Raw genomic sequence first — 22,559 nt, forward strand, 5'->3', positions numbered from 1 at the left:
GTTGATTCTTCACAGCTCACGTGCAAAGTTCAATTTTTGTCCCTATTTTACATTTCTTAGTTCACCTAGTGTTTTTCACATAGCAATATACAAAATGACAACTTCTGAGCTGTCAGCTACAGAATTGCACTGCAAGAAAAGAAATCTTAAGCAGCTTGTATTATTGCCTTCAGTATAAAGCACAACTGTAATACTCAAGTTTGACACCTACGATGAAGCTATCCCAAAAATACTACGGTACAGGAGTTGAGCAGTGTTTTTATAGTGAACTCACATTTTCACATCTTTGTGATACCTACTACTACAAAAGAGTAAGATCAATTCTTTTCCAAGTTCAAAATGTTCAAACTGTAAACCCACATTATTTTAACTCTTGTTCTGCTCCTTCCCTAGGCAATTTCTACTGAGCACATTTAACAACAAGCAAGAATGAACTGAGCCTTGTCTGTCAGTTCTGTTGATGGAAATTTTCAACTGATTGAACTAGTACTTCAAAACAGAAATACTTACATGTCTTTTACAGAAAGTTTTAAAACTAGCTTTAAACAAAAAAAAAAAAAAAAGCTTTGCAATCTAGCTTAAGGAAAAAAGCTGAAGAAATAAAACTACCTGAAATCTCCCTGTAGGAGATCAAGGTACCCCTTAAAAGGTGAACTGGTATTATTTCTAAGAATATGCACAAATATAGGAACAGTTGTCAGGTTATACCACATGATACCACCTCTACTTCAGACTAGAAGTTCTCTACTAAACATCTGTCTTCAATGACTTAAGTTGTGTTCTCACGAAGGGTTCACTATTATCATATGGGACAAGAAATATTAAGGTACAAAACAATCAACTTACAAGCTTTTTAGTACCTTGCCCTTTTAGTAGTATGGTAGCGTGAGATCTTAAGAGCCAGTGTGGTGGGTTGGTTTTTTTATTACCCTTCTGAAGCACATGGACTAGACTTAAGTGGGGGGAAATTATTCAGGACTACTCTATGGGGCACAGGAAAATTTTTACAACACATACTTAAATATTATGGAAGTGGATACAGTGCAAGTAGCAAAGCCAGAGTAATTTTGTAAGGAGGTTAATGGATTATAAACGGACTTTACAATCACCCTGCTCCTGACATAAGATCAAGTAGTTCATATTGAACAAGCGATTAATCGTAAATATTCATCTTGATTCTGAAAGAGTCATCCTAAATAGTAAGTGAAAGTCAAAAAAGTATAAAATGTACCTGCATAGTGGGTCAGAAAGATCATAGTTTAGGTCAAGCCCAGAAGGAAAATGCATTTATCCTGTTGCGGTCAACACCAAAAACTTGAAATTCTATGAATTGTGGGACAGTAAATTAGATTTAATACCTGAAAATTCCTCCATATTCTAGATATTAATGGACCTATAAATGTTCTCTTATAAGTACGTATTAACTGATTTTAAATGCAGTATAATGCATTTCAAGGTTTAACAAAGAATTTATGCTCTTTGCATCATAAAGCATAAACATTTATATAGAAATCATAACTCAGTGACTGCTTTGCTGACTGACCATTTCAGACAAGCATTTTTTACCTGTTTCAGATATGGCCAACGCTACACAGTAATCTAGTATCCAATTTTTGAAAGAGTAACAACACCTCACCTTTTATCTCCCTAAATATAGTTAGTATTAAAGACAGCTATATATATATGCATAGCACCTGAATATACCAAGTTTGGCTTCAGACCTGAAGACACCACATATTAATAGATAAAGGGGACAAGTATAATGCCAAGAGGTAACTAGTGATGTTTCAAACTTACCAAGCATTTAATGAAATATGATTTAAGAAAGGATAAATAATAAGAGGACTTTGGCAGACAAGGAGGGTTGAAGGAAAAGCAGCATGAATGAGAAAGCGAGACCAAAGCAGTGATACATAGTTTGTCTCCCTGTCAGCTTAGTCATTGATTTAAATAGGCTTTCTCCATATTTAACTACTACGACCTTCTTCTATGGTATTGTATGGGTTATCACAAAAAAACCACAAGACACTAATTTGAGATTTTACAATTAAAAAACCTGCAGTAGAAACACGAGTTGATTACTTTGTCACTGAAGTGAGAACTTATTCTTCTCGCCATTTTCTACTTGTGCCTACAAATGGATCAAAACAATGAGTTGAGCATTTATAAGAGCCCAGCTATAGGCTGTGTTATGGCAAAGTAATATTATTTACCAAGTAGTCAGCTGTCCTTAAACACTGCCTGCAGTGCTGAATCACAACATATACTATAAGCAGATATGCCACACTGATGGACTTCCTGTAGAGTATCAAGAGAAATCAAATGCTTACAACCCTTTGCTCAAGATACACTGATGTGGGACTGTTAACAAATACCACCAGAATTCCCAAACTGGAAGCTTACTAAAACCTACGTGCTTTTTGGCACAGTGAAACTCTCCACCCTGAGACTACTTCACGCAGACCACAAAGCTCTCTTGGGGAAACTCAAGTCCTTGAGCCGGCCTCCAGAAGAAAATGTAAACCAAACCAACTAATTTCACAGTCTTTAAATAAATAGCATTTTTAGCTTTACTGGTTTCTTTTTTTCCCCTCCTTTTAGTTACTGAACAAGTGCTTTTAAGAAAAGCTCCAAACCTCACCAAAAAGCCAGTCATCAATGCACAGGTTCTCTTCATGGAAGAGGGGAGATAGAGGACTACGCTCATGTGTGTGCCAATCAATTCCCTTACGGCCATAACTAGCCCAGTAGACAGTAAAGAGTTATAAGCACCTTTGGGTTACACAAGAAAAGCTACCTATAAACATGAAATTGCAATTAAGGAAAACAGTATCATTGAAGAAGAATTACAACTTACGAAAAATTAAAGTTTTAAGTAGTTTAGACATCCGAATTAGCAATATAAAAATATCAGAAATGCCCTAACAGTTTGCACAGTAAGACAATTACTCTTCATACTAGTTTTGGTTGGTCAGTGAAATATCAGGACAGTTTACTGGTAATATAAAGGAAGGAGAATATGCTGTTTCACTTTGCTAAACAGAAAAAGTTGACTTCATGTTATTTATACCGAGTAAAATAAATAATTAAATCAGTAAACAATACTGTCATATTTTAATAGCTATTCTTGAAAGGGGTGTGTGCCTTACCAGCCCCGCGTAGCTGTAGTTAAACCCCAGTTCACGTGAGATAGTCCAATTGGCATGGTCTTCAATCACCGTCATATCTGGAAACTTTACAGGATTGCTAAACCAATCAAATTCCAGCTCTAAACATGGAGTTTCCTATGTAAAGGGAATTTAGTATCATTCAACTGAAAAAGTAATCTAATTAGAATACAGCATCATTTGAAAACGTATTCTTGAGGAAGGTGGCATGCAAATACTTACCTTATTCGGATTTGATCCAGTAACACCAATAGGATTCAACAAATCCTCCAGCCCATGAGGTACTGCCCAAAGATTCAAAGCCATTTTCCCAGATACAAGAGTGTCTGTATAATCAAACATGTTTATATTTCCCCAAGCTAACGGACAGTGCTCCTTAAAGAGATTAAAAGAATTTTTCAGTGTTATCTAGTAATTACTGCAGAGTGAGTCAGGAGAAATAACATTTTCACCCTAGAGCAAGCTGTTACATTCCCAGATTAGCACAAAGCAGGCTGTGGAAGCTGTACCCCATTTCTCTATGAATGACTGTCCTGGCAGCAATTTTGCAGAATAGTATCAAAATACTTGCAAACACATGCTAACATCTTCCCCACATTAAAATAACTCAATATGACAAAAAGAGTTTTTGGGAGACAGACTTTTTACCAAAGCCTGTAGTAACAGAAGAAGGGACAACAGTTTTAAACTGAAAGACATTAAGTTTAGATTGGACATAAGAACTCTTTTTTTATAAGGGTGGTCAGATAGATAGTAAACAGGTTGCCCAGGGAAGCTGTGGATGCCCCATCACTGGAAGTGTTCAAAGTCAGGTTGGGTGGGGCTTTGGAGCAACCTGGTCTAGTGGAAAGGTGTCCCTTCCAATGGCAGGGGGGCTGGACTAGATCATCTTTCAGGTCCCTGCCAACCCAAACCCTTCTATGATTCTAAGATTTGTTAGACAAATAACTATGTAGCACCTGTGACACATGCTCAAACCCAGAATGTAATGATGCTGGTAGCTAGAATCAGATTCCGCACAGATTCTTTAAGATTACTATCTTGCATCAAATGCTAAAGCAACTCAAATTTTATTTACTTTGAAAACCAGCTCTAAATTAAAAGTATAAATATTGCCCTTTTAAAATAAATAATTAAGTAACATATGGGTTTAGACACTTGAGTTTACAGGCACTTGCACCTTAAAATGCTAACACTGATCTTTGTCTGGCAAGACAGCACAGACATAGTTTAGTGTTGAATGGATACGCTTTTTCAGTGTTTAATTTCTGACCATGAAAAATTAGTAGTCTGAATAATACACAAGAAAGAAGTCCAATTTGAATCAATTTCAAATCAAACACTGCACAAAGACTCACTGGCAGGAAAACATTTACCAAGTATCTTCCCAAACGTGACTTAAGTAGCTTACGTTCATCAATGTATTAAAGCCATGAAGTATTTTACCTCTTTAGCACCCTTCCGGCCTTTAACAGAACAGATGGAAAGGCAGAGCCGAGCAGCACGTGGAAGATCAGGAATGTACATGTCATACAACAGCCATTCATTCCACCTGTAAGATTTAAAAAGCAGAATAAAACCAGGTTAAAGGAGAGCATGGACACAACTGCACTCAATCAACAGTTATACTAAAAAGCACTTTCTATATTCCTACCTAAACCATACCATGTGCATAAAGTATACACTTTCCTACTGAAGAAGGGTCCTTCCACATGTATTTCACCGCATCTACTCCTTTGGGGAATGGAAACTTCCCCAAACAACCTTCTAGCACCAACACTGTTTAACAAGTCACACTAGGTTCTATTCCTGCCAACTAAGTAATAAGTTCATTCGCTTTCACTCTTGCAAACCTACTGACTGCAACTGTCAGCATAGGTACAAGCCAAAGATAACGGATTTGCTTATGTGCTACGCTGATGTAAGGTTTAGCTTGTGAAGTATTTTTTCACTTCAGGGCAACAAAGCAAGCAGGGAAAAATGTGGCACAGTTTTCACAACTCAACTAAATTTTAACTGCCGGAAAATAGAAAAAGATAATTACAAGATGGGAATATAACTCAGACACACAACACATAAATCCAAAGCAATATTCCCAACTCTAGGATTATTCTATTTACCATAGTATTAAGAGCATAGATTAGTTCTACAGGAATATACATTTTGTTTTCATGAACTTAGAGAAGTAGACTTTGTCTTTCTCTGCTGGTAGAGCTGTGCTTCTGAAGAGGAACTCCTGAATAGTTTCTTTTCCCAAGCAGATTGGCATGCCATTCTCAGTTGGAAGAGGCAGCAGCTTCTAAGGGCAGCATTAGCTTTTTCAATTTGTCTGTAGCTACTAAAAGCAGAGTTTTACGAAGAAGTAACTGTCCAAGCCCCCCTCAAAGGATGAGGAAATTGGCAGATAAATTTTAATTCCCTTTCCTTAGGTGTTCATCTCTCATAATACAGGTCTGTGTGATTATATCCATGTTTTCAAGCCATACCCTTCACCACCTTCCCAAGATTTTCTCTCTGAACAAGTTAAACTATCAGTCCAAGTGCAGCTATATTTGGGGCAACTCAGAGAGGCAGGCTGGTTTTCATCAGCTATGTATATTATTAGGCCCTCTAATTATAAAACCTGATCGTATTAATAGAAAACATACAGACAAGAATAGAAGTTTCAAAACGTACTTAAAAGACATGAGGTCAGACAGAAAATGCAAGTTAAGCATTACTTCTGAACACACGCTTTGCTCCCAACCCTAGCAGATGCTGAAATTTCACACCTCTTCATTAGTCAGTTACAGGAACCTCTTTTAGATGCTTATTCCAATTATGTTTATATATGCTCATATAAAACTCCTTTTTGCACTTTGAAGTTGATGTGATGCATTTTTCCAGATAATATTGATGGTAGGTCAAATCTCCTAAAAATAATCACCCCAGATCTGGCAGTCACTTCCATGTTAGCAAACGATACCCATCTCTCCACACTCAGTGGTTCTGCTTTAGAGCACACTATGCAGCCTCACAGAAAAATTTGCAGGCTACACGACATCACATTGACTCATGCTGAAAGTGAAATCTGAACCTGGAACTGGAACGCCTGCTATTAATCCACAGTCAAAAACGGAGTTCACCCAGAGCTGTGCTGATTTCAGAGTATTAATGAGTAATTATTTTGGAATTTCAGAAGCAACTGTAAGTGTACACAAAGATCTGTTCAGTAAAAAGAACTATACTATTGTATAAGAAAATACTTCTGTTTGAATTAAATTAATTCTATTTATAAATATACGGATATGTAAAAATAGTTTTAAAAACTTAAGGCAAGGAATTCCCAGCAAGGAGCTCTACCTGAAAAACAGCTAAGCTGAGCCTTTACTCCTTCAGCGCTATCATTTATGATGCCCTGGAAGTTAGGTTCTCTATAGTCATTCAAGTATTTAGCTTACCTGGGATTAGAACAAGGTACCCTTTGAGTATTCACATTGTCACACAAAGGTTCCCCTCCATGGTAGATACCTGTTCTAACATAGATCTGAACACAACGTTGATATTAGCACTGTCTTTGACATGTTACTACAATTTTTTTCACTTCTATCAACATACATTATGATTACAACATATTATCCTTTCATTTTCATCAAGTAAAAAACAAAACTGAAAACCAAACAGCCCCACCATTCCCAAACCCAAATTCATTGATGTCTGTAAGGCGTGAAGCACAGTGTATACCTTTTTCCTCATTAATTGTGAAACTAGTTCTTAAAAAATACAGTAATAAACTTGGAATGAACTAAAAACACCCTGGAGTTTATTCTCAGTTCCTCTTGTGCCAAGGTATAGTGAAAGAAAAGATTGAACAAATTCTGAGAAAGTTGGTAGAGCCAGGCTTGTCATAGGTCTTCAATGGGATTGAAGCCTACGTGCTTTTTCTCCTTGATCTCCCCATGCCTCCCTTTTCAAAAACGAAAGGCAGGAGCACACTATCCTGCATACTCTCATCAAAAATATTGTCATTTACTGTAATACATTCTTATAATTACTTAGAATATAGATAACACCATGGTTTTCGTTTTTCTGTCCATTACGAACTTTGCTGAAGTGAACTATGCAAACCAAGTCCTCCTGCTTGTATCAGGCAGAATATTTAGCTATATCCCACAGGTCACACTTAAGTAGTATACGTAAGTTTTCAGATGCTAAAACACAGCTGTATTTTTTAGAATTCAGTACTTAAATTTATGTAACAGACTGGTCTAATTTTCTAACGTGTTAAATAACATTCCCCCCCCCCCCCCCCCCCCCCCAACGTAAACACAGAACAGAAAACCTGGGAGGGAAACCGTGAGTTGCTGAAAACCACAGGTGATGCCACACAGTATTTGGCTTACCTTGTCTATGTCTCTAATGTTCACATTTACATAGGTTGCACAGAGGATTCTTATTCTGAGAGCACTATTGATAGTCCAGAGGGATTTGGCTGTAGCTTCTCCATTCATGTAGGGTGTAGCTGTAGAGATACGCCTGGAGTAAGACGGCATTGTAAAGGTGTCCAGTGGCAACTGGGTATACAGGCTTTCCTTAGCCATCAGCATCAGATTGGGCATGCGACCAAGCATTATACAGCTTCTTATATACTGCAAAAAAACAAAATTACAATTCACTATCTTTTCAAAGGTTACACTCTTGGTAATCTAGATAAACTCAGGACAACATAAAAGTGTATTTATAGAGTTTATCACTGTCCCTGTACATAGACCCTTTGCAGTGTTTATAGTTACAACACCCAACAGTTTAAATACGTTGTGGGGTAGGATCGCACAGTAGTGCTTCATACAGATTTTGAGATATGGATAGCATCTACAGCAATGGAAGCTTGAACCGAAGATAAAGAACAGAGCTGACAAAATGACAAGCGGGGTTTCTCATAGCACTCCTTAGCTCTGGCTGAGTGCAGCACAAAGGAGACTGCTTCCTGATTGCAGCTGTTCCTGGAAGCAGTTGAGCTGTTTTTGCGTAGCAAGCTGCTTTACTAGCCTGCTGTGCAGACCTAGCACAGGTTGACTGATACTCCTAGTCACAGAGACAGCACAAAGCAAATGGCAGACACTCATTTTTTGCAGACACTATTTTTTGGTTCAGTTATACTACTACCTTCCACTCAGCACCCATCCTGACAGACTTAGGTGTGAGGCTGTACTGTGTCCAGTCAGGATGAATGACGAGAACATTTAGGCTGGGAACAGTACCACAAAACACAATGCATTAAAACAGGTCCAGCCTTTGAGAGTAATTAGCAAGCTCTTTTGTGGCACAGTAAAGGCATACCAGATACTTTCTGAAGAAACCACACTAGATCAAATAGGTCTAGCGTTTGATCTCAAGATGACTGTGCAAAATTATTCATGTATGCCTACACTTGTTCCCCAGCTCCCATAGAACAGAGCTGCTTTTCCCATTATTCAGGATCCCCCCCTCCCCCCTTATCTCTCCCATTGCTCTGGAGAGCAGATCGTCAACCATTTTAGATGAAGGAATGGAAGCAGTTTATTACAACAATACATTCCTCAAAGAGGAAGCAGCAGCAGCCTGTCAGGAAATCTACAGGGTAACATTTGTTGTTTGCTCCAGAGAGGGCTGCTCAGCTGCTCTTCTGTCAGCAGTTCTGTCTCACACTCACAGCACTAACAAAACTCAGGCAATGAAGGACAGCCAGCCACAAGGAAGACAATGATTTGTGGAGTGCTGCAAGTTTTTCTCCTTTAAACAAAAAATTTAAAGACAAGTAACAGGAAAACAAATAAATTATTTAGATTTTTTTCCAGCCCTAAAGGGGGAAGGGACAAGATTCATAGTAGCAATGGTTGTCTCAGTTTAGCATGGGATCCAATTTCCTTTTGTATTACATCAGCCCCATTCAAGCCTAACTCATTTCTTCCCATCAGAAATCTAGGATATTTCTCGAAGTACCTGCCACTTATTAGAGGTAAAGTACTTCATTCAAAGAATAAAAACTACACTAGTGATATAAATTCTAGTTTAAATTACGTTTTCTTCCCACCTCTCTTCTGAAGCACACACAGCAACAAATATGCACACTACATGCATGCATTAGCCAATTAGTTTAAAGACGCATACACGTTTACTGCCTATGTTTTAGATTAACAAAGCAGCAAGCCAGTCATGAAATTGATCACTTTTCTCCCTCACAAGTCTGGATTATTTTAATAATCCATTGTTACTCACCTTATACTGGCTCAGTGGGTATTTTTCTAGCAAGTATTCATCACAGCCACACACTTTCAAAATGTATTTGCCCTGGTACTCCAAGACGCAAAGTTTCAGTTGTTCAGATGACAACAACATGCTTCGTGTTTTCTTCCTAATTGCTTCAGCAATAACTTGCTCAGGCACATAGTCATGATTGATTTTTAAGGTGTATTTCTGCTTATCATTGTTTGGTGAGACTATTACCCATATCACCACTATAATTTGCCCTAGAATAAATGTAAAATTATGTTAGGCCTATCATTTTCAATAGGGTTCAAAACAAAAAAAGCCACCCAAACCAAACAACTCTCATCCCTCCCCAAAACAGAGAATTGCTTGCAGTATGAAATGTCAACAAGATTCATGAACCCTCTGTCAGCATGGGCTACAAGGAACTACATGCACTCAGTTTATTTTTGACTCTACTGTAAATTCAAACTTTTACCCCTTGCGGTTAATATTTTTTAATTCACTGAATACTACTGTTAAGCCTTCAAGAAAACAGCAGTAACTATTTAATGTTTGAGGACTGCTAGATAACTCAGTTATTCAGCATCATTTAATTCCAGACTTCTGAATATCATAGAAAAGAAAAATGCAAAACCAACACGCTTGTTTCCAACAAGCCCATTAAAACACACAACCTATGTTTACTAAAGTTGTATTTCAAGATTTAGACTAGCAAAAACCTGTAATTTTAGAGGATATTGTCTTCCTTTTGAATCTACACTCTATCAAGAAAGTTGCTCTGAATAACTTAAGGTGTAAGATACTGCTAGAGTGTACTAAAAACAGTGATTTACCTGTCACCAGCTGTACTCTGATTTCAATCACTAAAACCCCACTATGTTTCTACCATAAATATTTATCTTACCTTTATCTAGCTTATTGTATATGTGTTTGGGTAGTTCTGGTGAAGACTCAACATTTGGAGGACAGACATATAACGCTCTACTATGTGGTGCATTAGCATCTCGAAGATCCACTGCTTCTTTACAAACATTGAGAATATTTCTTCTGAAGTCTTGTACTTCTGGATCCTTAACCATGTCAAATTCACAGACAGGCATGCCAATTGCAAAACCTACATACAGTATTGAAGAAGCATGAGGAAATAATCGCAACTGTTAATTAAAGCTGAAGACTCCTATCAGTGACAGATAAAGCATACTTTAAGGAAAACACACCCTGAAATATTTGCTTTAAGCACTGGATTCTACTTATATACATAATTGTTTTGTATCATTCAAGAACACAACAGTTTAAAGTTAAGTGCACTCAGCACTCACAAAAATTTAGATAACATGTACATTCACTGAAGATCCTAGAAGCCTTATATCACCATTCTCACGGCTAGCACTCCTCCAAGGAAAAGGACTAGTAAAAATTCTTTTCATGTCGGCACAAAGTTTCTGAAATGGACCGTAAAAGCTGCGATGCCCAGGTTTTTTCTAGAACCCCAGCAGGATTATTGGTAGCTATTAGGACCATAACCGACTTTGCTTACAACTGAATGACAGCTATTAGGTTTATTTTATATGAACTACACTATTTAAAAATGTAGCCAGTACTCCAAGAGATACTGAACTTTAGTTCTTTGGCATACGTTCATGTATTAAGTTTCTCAAAGGTCCTCAGTCTCAGATTGGAATTCCACTTACTTTGATGAGATTACTTGCATAAATAATTATTTATGCACGAATGTTCAAATGGAACCTTTCAGTTGCCCTCTGTTGCATGCTTAGCTAACTACTGTTCTCCCCAAGTCCTGAACAGGTTAAGCTTTACAAAATAGAAGTAGTTTACTTATGCATTTGTAACAAATAATTTAACAATTAGGAGTACCCCAGAACAAGTATTTCCAGTTGAGATGTCTCTACCACTGCAATACACATCTATCAGCAACAAAATGGGAGTAGATTATGTTTGTACTACTCGAATTTAGATAGTTAACCTAGATGCTGAAACACATGCTAGTCTCCCTGTACTTTCTCAATGGATAACGGAAAAACTGTTAGCTACTCCAGAGATGATACAGAACATTACAATTTGTCTCCCCTCTGCCTCTCCAGGCCTCAGGTGTTCAGGGGGGTGCCACTTCATGTCTGAAATTTTACTTTCTAAGCAAGACAGAGCAGTATTAAAATGTGTGCTACTGCAAACGTCATCCGAGTATAGTCCAGTATTCACAATTACGTAAACTTAAAAAGTTTTAAGTTAACTTACAAATTAAGATTGATTTAACAACATGCAAACCTGCTAATAAAAGACAAGCAAAAAAAAAATCCTCTAACTCACATACAACTACAAATACGTACAAAGGAAAAATTTTACATGCGAACGAAGCAGAACAGCAAAAAATGTTTAATTCACAGTTCACGAGTATCAGCTTTACTACTAGCAGCACCTGCACCTTTGGACATTTCATGCAACAACTGACAGTTAAGAAATGCAAACTTTGACAGATACAGGAGACAAATGCAACCCACTTCAATTCTTTGTTTTGCATTTTGAAGAACAGCCCGTTAAATGGCTTAGCTATTTTAAATAAAGATAATCTCACCTATTTCTCTATTAAGTATCTTTTCTTCTCTGTTACCTACTGGTTCAATGACTTTTAGAAAAGGCTGAAATAGTCGCAGGTCACAAAGTCTCCGTGTTTCATCAAAAAATTCTTCTCTTTCTGCTTCTTGTGTAACACTTACAAAAATGTAAGAAGATTCATCTTGAAGGAGCTGATAGAGGGGATATTTTCTTGCTTCTTTAAAGAGTTCATGTTTAATAGTTAGTAAGGTGGCCTCACGGAGGCATTCTAGAGTCACTATCATTCCATTTGGGAGAAGACACTCAACAAGGATCCTCGGTGGCATCAAGTGGATGCCCCATAGTTCACCAGATGATGGTCGTGGAGGCATTTTTAAGTCTTTAGATAACTTTGTACTGGAAGTTTTTCAAGCAGTAATTCGTCTGAGTAAACCTAAGTAAAAATCAAATTTAAATATTAAAACTTTAAAATATGAACACCACAAGAAACTTCAGATAGAATTGTTCAAACACCGCTTACTGTAGATGAGTATTTATGGATAAATTTTACACTCAAAGAAAATTACAAGTTCCTTAGACTTCAGCTTTATCAAGTATGTGATATAAATGTCTACTCAAAAGTTCATAGCAGAATCACACTAGTTTTGGGGAAAAAATGTGAATACTCATATGGTCTTAAAAATAGAGGATTAATTTTTTACTTCAGTTCACAGTTTACGACTAGAACACTTAAATAGTGTGAGGATAAAAAATTCTAATAAAATTATCACTACAACAATTTTTAAGCAAATCGCAAACCCAGTTCTTCACGTTTAATTTGGAAAGCAAAACTTGTATTATTATTTGGCTGAGATATAAACCATCAACTCAACTCAGTTCACTCAAACCACTGCTTCAGGTTTTTTTGAACTTTCTCATCCCAAACCTCTGAAGTATTCAAACCTCGCTAACATAACAGCTAAGTATTTATTAAAACTTTCTCAGACTCAGTCCTTCTCTGCCCAAAGTAATTCTATTTTTTTTTTAATCCTTGTCACCTTCTTCGCATCTCTTCCACCTTTACCATACCTTTTTTTTTTTTTCAACATAGAGCGGAAACAACTGTATTTGCACACAACATTGAAAGTTCAAACTGAGCACACATCTACAGAGTGACATAACCTTTTCTATTTCCTAGTAAGTTGCTTTTCTGACTGTCACTGGGCAGCAAGACATTCTTACAGAACTACACAGCACAGACCTAAGCTCTCATTGCAGAATAGGAAGTTACCAGAAACGCCATTATACATCATGCAAATCACTAACAGTGCATTACTTACACTTAGCTCAATTTCATTAACTTCAGCATGTATCTTATAAGAAAGGGCAGTATCAACAGACATCTAAACAGCAGTCTATTGTCCATCATGCCTCCACCATCAATTACGTATCCCAAAAGCACAGGGCTAGGATAACTACCAAGCTACTATTCTAAAGCCATTCTTAGTCACCTTTCAAGTCAAGAACCTCTTAAGACTGCCCCAATTAGTTTCTTTTTGTAACAGAAAGAACCAACAGCTTCACATCTCTCCTGTTTTTATCAGTTTTCTGAAAGCTTTCACTGTAGAAAAGCAATGAATACTGCTTGCCCATTGCTCAGCAAATCTAAAAAAATATAAGTAATATGTAAAAATACATACAAAATTATAAATATTAAAAATTGCATAGCTTTTAAAAATAAAATCATTATCCTTGTTTCTGCACTTTTATGCCTTGGAACTTACTTTTTCTTCCAAGTACATTCAGTACCTGCTTTTGCCATGCTTCAGTTCTTAAAAAGCATTAGAATGAAAAAGTTGTTTTCCCAAATCCACCTCTTCCTAAGCAACTCTGAGTAGCAACAGGGTTGTCTTTTTTAAATCCCTCCTTTGTAGTTGTAGTTTGTGCTTTTAAAAATATCAACAGAAGTACTAAGGTGCCACTGCAGGTTTAGAAAAATGCTTTTTCACTAATACCTCATGCATATTTACAAGGGGCTTTGCAACGGACTTTTTTTAAAAGAGAGCTTGAAAAAGCTATTTTATTTTTCTCATTGTTGTAACACTCTCAGTAAGCGGATGCTGAGATGGAAAGTTCTGAACACACACTGTATTTAAAAGAGCCAAACTTGGAAAGCTTACCAATTACAAAACATTTCAAGTGAACCCAAATAACACCATTTAGAGTAACTTGGAGAATTCCGAATTACCAAAAACTATCCCCTGTTTATAGATAAAGAGAAATATACAGAAGGTTAAATAGCACCTTTTTGATCAGGCAAAAACATGAATAAGAGATTCCCTTCTCCATACTGCTGAATCACATGCCTATTTTTTAATTATAAGCATAGGCAGAAACACATCACTATTAAGGCACACACCAGCATAAAAACCCCCGAGAACATGCAGTCATAAGAACTTTTCTGTCCACACAATCAATGATAATATAGACGGACCACAATTAAGTATTCACAACACAGACCAAGTTTATACCAGTAGTCTTTTAAGTACCACAACCCTGTTGAGGTTCCTCTGAACTGATGGTGGTAAAAGCTCCTCTCCTCCCTGCCCAAGGCACATCTCATTCTCCATCACACCAGCAATAGTGCTCCCTGAGCCAGCTCATGACAGGGCCAGATGGATTAAGGTGGCAAGAGGACTACTCTTCCTTTCCTGGGCTAGCTTCTGCTGGTTTAGGTGCCTTATTGAGACCACCACAGAGTCAGACAAATGCCAGGGTCTACGCAGGGGAGTGAGCATGACTGCAGCAGTGCTGGGCTAGCTCAGCTTTAAGAATGGTGGTTCGTTCCACTAAGTTTTTCCACCCTCCTTACCAAGGATGGCTAACAAAGAAACAAAGGCAGGGCTGGGGGACATGCATACATATTAAATCCTTTTAGATAATATCTTGTCAAAATAAACCTTGGCTTTCTAAAAACTTCAAGTGTTAAATGACAACTCAGTACCATTTCTTTAAAGATTTTCAAAGAGTCCAAAAGAGACACCCCAAAATCTACACTTTTTAGAGCAACTGCACCAAAACAGCAGCTTTTGTTTTAAACTGGGATAAAGACATACTGAAATGGTGTATATAGTCATTTTGTGAGCACGTTCATTCTACTTGCACATGTAAGCACGCCTCCAGGGTTTGGATTTGGAAAGCAAAAATGTAAACAGAAACAGTTTTGAAGTATAGTTGGCAGCTTGTGTTTCTGTGTACACTTTCAAATCTGGAAGGCTGCCTGGAATAAATAGAATCAATTATGTTCTTCGACAGTGAAAGGACTATAATTAAGAGAATTCTAGAGAAATGTTATTTAACTCCAACTAAAGGTACACACAAACACTTCAAGTGAACACTACATCATTCTTGCAATTCCTGACCTTACAAGAACACCTTGAAGTTTTATCCCTGTTGCAGATAGCTGAACTTGTGCAAAGCATCTGACTCTGTCCCACACTGTCAGCATACCTGTCTCGAAACTGGAGACATTGATTTAAAGGATGGACCACTCTATGGTAACGAATTGGCTGAATGGTCGCATTCGAACAGTCGCGGTCAACAGTGCCCAATGGAGATCAGTGATGAGCGGCGTTCCTCCATTGTCAGTACTGGGACTGGTGCTGTTCAACACCTTTGTCAGTGACAGAGCGGGATTGAGCACACCCTCAGCAACTTTGCCGATGACACCAAGCTGAGTGGTGTGGTCAACACACTGGAAGGAATGCCATCCAGAGGGACCTTAACAGGATTGAGAGGTGCACCCACGCAAACTTCTTGAAGTTCAACAAGGACAAGGTCCTGCACCTGGCTTGGGGCAATCCCAAGTACAAATCCAGGCTCAACAGAGAACGGATTGAGAGCAGCTTTGACGATGACTTTGGGGTGCTGGCCAATGACCCAGCTCAACATGACCCAGCAATGTGCATCTGCAGCCCAGAAAGCCAACCAAATCTGGGCTGCATCAAAAGAAGCGTGGCCAGCAGGTCAAGGGAGGTGATTCTCCCCCTCCACTCTGCTCTTGTGAGACCCACCTGGAGCACTGCATTCAGCTCTGGGGCCCGCAACATAACAAGGACATGGACCTGTTGGAGCGAGCCCAGAGGAGGCCACAAAGATGATCGGGGGCTGGAGCACCTCTCCTGGGAAGACAGGCTGAGAGTTGGGGTTGTTCAGCCTGGAGAAGGGAAGGCCCCGGGGACACCTTAGAGCATCAGCCTTCCAGTCCTAAAGGGGGCCTACAAGAAAGCTGGAGGGGGGCTTTTTACACAGGCACATAGCAATAGGACAAGGGGCAATGGCTTTACACTGAAAAAGGGGTAGATTTAGACTAGATGCAAGGAAGAAATTCACCACTGTGAGGGTGGTGAGACACAAACAGGTCCCTTCCAACCCAAACCAGTCTATGACTCTACAGCACCACAGATGGTCAGAAAGGCCAAACGTAAAGACACTCACTGATCAAATCACATTCTTTTCAACTCGTTACAGCCTTCCTGATCCTTTCAGCACATTCTCCTTCACTAACTTTGCTAAGCACCCAACCTAGAAGCTATTATTTTTGAAGGGAATTTCAAAACCTGACATACACATAGAGAAAGAAGGAAGTTAAACAACATACCTCCGAAAATACTGATTCCTACTGGCTTCCAGATACACTTATATTCACACTATCATCTATTTTCTCACAGGACAGCAATCAGCTACAGTCTCATATAGCTGACAGTCCTTTAGAGTAACTGAGACTGCAAGTTTAGAAAATTTGGTTTTGGTAAACTATGACAGTTTTATCTCACAGCACTGAATTGTGCAGAACTACAGCAGCATCGTTAACTCAATTTCATTCTATTGAATATTTTATTACAAGTTACAGCCTACAGCCATTTTTCTAATGGCTGCTTCATGGCCTACAACTGTTAATTGTGTAAAGATTTATATGAGACCATCATGAAGTTTTCTGCTACTCCTTCTGAAAAGAATTTCTTCCCCTCAAGGAAAGGAGCTCAATGAGGAAGAAATTCAGTAAGAATTGTACTGCAGGAGAGTTAATATTGGTTCCTAACATTAGTACCCAAAGCAGTACTTTCTGAGTTCATAACTTAAGCAAACTAAGCTTGGGACAAATTAACTTGAGTCAGAAACCCACATATTTTTTCCCCTAAAGACATCTCAGGCTACTGCAGCTGTTTTCACCGCACTTGTACACATAAAAGCCCTGTGCATCTATAGCTCAGCAGGACACACTGGCAGTATTTTTTCTGCTGTGTTTTTCGTACATTAACAATTTGCCAGAAGAAACTGGAACAGGAGCGTCACTGATCTAAGTTTTAGGTGTGTTGCTAAAAGGAAGCAGTGTTACCCTCCAGCACAGAGGGAATCTACATTTCAAAAAAACAAACGAACAAAAAGCAACCTTTCAAGAGCTCCTCTATCAGAAGGTGTGAACACTTCCCAGCTAAAGGAACATTCATTTTTACAGATTATCTGTTTACAGTTTAGATGAAGTGAATTGATTTTCACTGTCTGGAGATTACTCACACACACTCTACCAACTCCACATATGTATCAGGATTTGGCAATAAGATATGTACATTAAAAAACACAGTTAACTGATAAGGCTTTTTTCCCCTGTTGTGTAAATTACATGTAGGCATGTTCTCCAAGGAGAGAAGCTCCATCTAACACTAACACTTATGTCTTATAAAGCAGGTGAAGACCCACTGTGCAAGTCTGTGGGCCAGTCTAGGAGGGGAAAAAAAGGAAGGTGGTTTTGTTCACTTAAGGAGACTTACTGTTATTGTGTCTGTCATCAGCATAAGCACCTACAGTTACTCTTCAGGCTCTGCAAGAAGGAAATTCCATCTGTGATGTACCAACTAACAAGGAACCTAGCAAGCACAGGAGGAAGCACGAAGGAAAAGTATACTCTGCTGTAATACTGTATTACATGTATAAAGTATGGCATCTTACGCAAAGAGGTACACATTCTAGCAACACAGAGAGAACCGAATAATTTTGCATTGCTATAAACATCAGCTAGTGTTTCAAAATAAACTCAAAAGGATAGACTAAACACTCAATACAATTTCATCAGTCCACACTTGAAACAGCCAATCAATTAACTACTACATTTCAATTGAAGTCCATTAGTTTTTCCAGTCACAAGACAAATCCCATTACCTTGCTTTCATAGACAGGATGCAGCAGTCTTTTGCAATAATTTTCAGTATCTTTGGTATCAAAGAGCTGCTTATTATGATTTGTATCTAGATTTGATTTCTTTTCCAGGTAGATACTCCCTCTAGACTCTTAGCACTGTCACAGAAGTTTTCTACTCATTAAATAATTCAACTATGTTTATAGATTCTCATTTACTGCACACTCCTGTGTAATTTAAATTATTTTCTTGATGCCTAGCAAACTGACATAAATATCAACTACAGGTATGTCCCCAAATAAGTTTTAAATTTCTGTGGAAACCTCAAAACAAAAAGGGGCAGGGATAAAAACATTCCTGGGATAAGAGTAACACTTTTCAGAATGCAAAACATCTCAAACTTCCTGGAGATCACAGGTTTTATTCTCATCTCTCACCATGAAGACTACCAGGCACAGTTGTCTGTGTAACTTTGCTGTTGTCCAAATCTGCTGTGCAGTGACGGTAAGACTGTCCCAGACTAGATATTTTCAGTACTGTCCCTTTTTTTTCTTCCTGTTTGCCAAGCTGGCTTTTTTCCAAAATCCGGGAAGACTAGTACAAAGATGTCCGTAATTGTCCTCAATGAAAACATTATTACTCACAGATTTAAACAGTAGAAATATTGCTTTCTTTAGAATAGAAAGCAGGAGACTGCAGTATTGCAGTTATGTTGTCCTATTCCTTACATCTTACTTTCATCATCGTTTCACAGAAAAGGGACAGATACACAGAATTGCTTATCTGATCACAAACAGCAGCTCCAGGGAAACATACAAAAAGAATTTAACACTGTTGAAAACACATCTTCTTAGCATTTATTTTCCTTATGAAACAGGCAAGTATTTTCAAACACTACCAATTTATTTGTAGTTACCTACACCACCACCACCGGCAAAGAAACTACTTAGTAGCTTTGCCTTTTTTCTTGACAGAGCTAAGAAGAATTAACATCATTGGTAGCATCTGTAGAATTACGGTACAGCAGAAATACAAGATCATTCTTTCCTATGAATGTAAAATCTCACTGAAAATTAGCGAAACCAAGTTCCAGTTTAGCTAGATATGAGAACATGTGTTGATTATATTTCAACAAAGTTTTCTTTAAAAGTTACCTTACACACAGATATATATTTTTGTTTCAGAACATAATATTCTTGGATTCTAGTTGTAGTGACTTTCAGATACCATAAACCAAATTAATAGTGGGGTCATCCTGAAAAAAACCCAAATAACTCACTACAAAGTATTGGCTAAGAGGTGTATATATATATACACACACACGTTATTTGTTACTGGAAAAAATATAGATCAGACAGCTGAAACAAAAACATGATTAACAATTTAAAAAGACTTGCTATTGCTGGAGTCTTTTTTTCCTTCAAGAAAATCAGAAGACCTTTGTAAATTCTTACATTCAAATCTCCTTGCTTGCCCTCCCCCATGCATGCAGGCATATTGTTTATAGCTTCACTCACTATCTGGGAACCATGAAAACAGGATCACGAGAAAGAGACATTTGCAAGTTGCTGGTGACCTCTACAACTCCCACTACAATTGTGCTTTTTCCCTAGGGATCCCATGACATACCAAGAGCAGAACGTCTGTCCCAGAACATTTTATTCTAGTCAAAGACAGATTTTTTTTTTTCTCTTTTTTAAACAAAGGAAAGCCTAGAATTAAATCTTCCTTTTTAGTCTGAAATCATTCAGCAATTCCATTTCTAGCTTCACCTCAAAGGAAAAGATTTTGTTACTTACAGAAGACTACTAGTCATAAGAAACAACAAAGAATTAGAGAAGCAATGCATTTTCTCTTTAAACTTCATGCATCTGCTTACTCATTATTTCAACAGCTTGCTTGACTTGCCATGTAGCAGGATAAGAATCACTCTCCCATCTGGCTCTGTTCTGGCTGGAGCTGCTCCTCCTCAGCTAGGTGCGTACTCTGAAGCTCAGTGAGCAGCACTCAAACCCTTTCAAGCTCTTTAAATCAAACGCCTTGAAGTTCAGCCATGAGTCAGAGGAACATGCCATTTTGCACCAACAGAAATAAGGTTTTCCTCTGATTAAATGTTTTTAATACTGTTACATGGGTGATAAACATTTTTTTATGTTAAGAGCAGAAAGAGGATGAAGTAAAAGCACACCACAAACCATATTCTGCTCCTTGCTACAAATAGTAAGGGGTTCAGTGACAGCTTTTGTATGCAGAAATATTCTGCTTTTGGAAATTACTGCATGACAGTGTAAACAAAAGATTACTCTGGAATGTCATTCATGAAACTTGATTAGATAGGTAACAAATGCTAACTATATATAGAAAAAATAAAAGCTCCACCTTTAATAACGCTGTTTTCTTTCCGTGTTTTTTCCCATCCTCCCTTCTTCCTGGGATATTTGGATCCCAGACATAAACAGGATGTTTAAAAACAGGAAGCACTGGCACAGACAAGGAGCCAAAGCAGAGTAAATGCAGGTGGTCTATGCTCTGATCTAGCCTGAATCTTCACTTAACCTAAGCAGCTGTGTAGCAGAGCCTTAACTCAGATACTGGGCTTTTCCTGGTGCCCGTCTCCCCCAGGCATGTCACCTTGGCTCTCTGCTGCAGCAAGATGAACCTCCAGTTGTACTGAAAAAGAGGAAAGATTTCCTCTCGCGTTGTCCATACCTAGAAAGGCTACAGCAGAATGGCAACAGAACACCAGAGGTACTGCAGTCCTCATGCTGCTACGCTTGCCTCTACCACAAGCAAGTATCAAGAGGGTTCAGTCTACAACGTTCACATGACCAGCTCCTCTGGATGGAAGGCACAGAGAGAAGTGTAAGAAAAAAATTCATGGAGCATGTACCCACTACTGGTTTTTATATCAACTTTCACTCAAAAGATCCACCCTGTGCGCCCCTCCTTTAGTAAGAAGTAGCTGAGAAAGACATGAAACTCAGACCGACTTACAGCATATTGTGTACTTCCTACGTAACGTTTCTTAGGATGGAGTCTGACAAACTTTCAAATTGAGATAAAGGGTTTCCTCTGTACTAAATTACTCCGGTTCCCTGAAAGCAACTGATGCATAAAAAAATTTTGGGAGTGGCAGTGAACAGCAGTATTTTTGCAACTTTGCAGATTTTTAATATTAAGCATGGAACAGTGAACTGGAAGACAGATGTTTCTGTTCTATAATCCAAACATAAATTAGCTTGCGATTTATTCTATCTTAACTGACTTCTGTAGCCCAGACAGTATTTAGAGAAGTACGGGTTTAGTCTGCACGACCTTACTGAATTCCGTTAGCAAAAGTCATCATCTTTTATTTTCTGGCATATTGAGGATGGGATGCAACTTTACTTTTGATAGAGCATTTGTAAGGAACCACATGCCTCAGCAAAAGCCATGGAAGGTTGGGGGTTTTTTTTCTTTGTTTAAGCTCCCAAACTAAAAGATCAAAACAATACATTCTCCATTGAGGTATTTAACTCCCTTTTAAAAACCATTTGTTGAGAGAAGGAAGTTTGTGGCAGAGTTAACACAAAGGCACAGCCACCATAACGAAAAGTTTTAATTCTGCAGCTAAATACTCCTGCCCTTTATACAGCTGAAATTAACAGTTCTTAACAAATAGTCTTCTACAAAGACATGTGGAATAAGATAGGCAAACAAGTCCAGTTCCTTCCAAATCTTGCCTTGCATAAGTTGCCTGCTTCTACATGAGTTATAATCACAACAGGAAAATACCATGGCTTTTCCAGAGTCAGTCAGAAATAATGAAGTACTACCCCTACTAAACTTGTTTGTGATACAGAGTCAATGGCAATTAACTAAATATTTATTTAGCAGTAAATGATAACCCTGCTCAAAGGTAAGCGTCAACAGTTTTCCATAAAATATTATCAACAGACCTTTATTTACCCCAGCAGCATACCAACTGTCCTGCCTACCCCACACAACCACCTGTGTGAGTGGCACACTATTCAGCCACAACACATTTAGCACTACTACATGCTCCCATCAGGCTTCATTCTCTTGAAGGTCACAGATCACTTAGATGCATTGCACCTAAGCACATCAGAAAACCAGATCTTCTATGTGAAGCAATACTGTCGACCAAATTCCTGATTTGGTAAGCATATTTCACTGCTTTATGTAAGTTACAACAGAAACATTTCTCTGAAGCCTTCAAGAGCATAGGTTGATTCTCGTTCTAGCTGTTGACTCTGGTTGAATGAGACTTTTCTCTGCATATACAGGCTGGATGCCAAAACAGCAATGATGACTCAAGACACTAACATATTTACGTTTCTGTTCAAGAAGTACAAACAAACATGATTCACTGTGACTATGTATGTCATTAGGTCCTGCATGCTTCAGCCTGA

General features: G+C 38.2%; 1 protein-coding gene across 9 annotated transcripts in view; it reads right to left on the reverse strand.

Annotated features, from left to right (window-relative positions):
* PIK3CA (phosphatidylinositol-4,5-bisphosphate 3-kinase catalytic subunit alpha) overlaps positions 1 to 22,559 on the reverse strand; it is a 49,506-nt gene that overhangs the window by 19,367 nt on the left and 7,580 nt on the right. For 6 of the 9 annotated variants that reach the window (XR_008734542.1, XR_008734541.1, XR_008734540.1 and 3 more), the window contains exons 2-9: positions 11,992 to 12,405; positions 10,303 to 10,512; positions 9,405 to 9,655; positions 7,550 to 7,795; positions 6,608 to 6,693; positions 4,614 to 4,719; positions 3,390 to 3,542; positions 3,150 to 3,284 (exon numbers count right to left, since the gene is read on the reverse strand). Coding sequence is in view for 4 of the 9 variants with exons in the window: in XM_055724113.1 (XP_055580088.1) it covers positions 3,150 to 3,284; positions 3,390 to 3,542; positions 4,614 to 4,719; positions 6,608 to 6,693; positions 7,550 to 7,795; positions 9,405 to 9,655; positions 10,303 to 10,512; positions 11,992 to 12,343 (1,539 nt within the window). In the remaining 5 variants the exon portion in view is untranslated. Of the gene's footprint in view, positions 1 to 3,149; positions 3,285 to 3,389; positions 3,543 to 4,613; positions 4,720 to 6,607; positions 6,694 to 7,549; positions 7,796 to 9,404; positions 9,656 to 10,302; positions 10,513 to 11,991; positions 12,406 to 17,782; positions 17,840 to 18,584; positions 18,871 to 22,559 lie in introns of those variants that run through there. The other 3 variants (XM_055724111.1, XM_055724109.1, XM_055724112.1) reach the window with 3 other exon arrangements.

Source organism: Falco cherrug, chromosome 11, assembly GCF_023634085.1.
Source record: "Falco cherrug isolate bFalChe1 chromosome 11, bFalChe1.pri, whole genome shotgun sequence".
NCBI classification, from domain to species: domain Eukaryota; kingdom Metazoa; phylum Chordata; class Aves; order Falconiformes; family Falconidae; genus Falco; species Falco cherrug.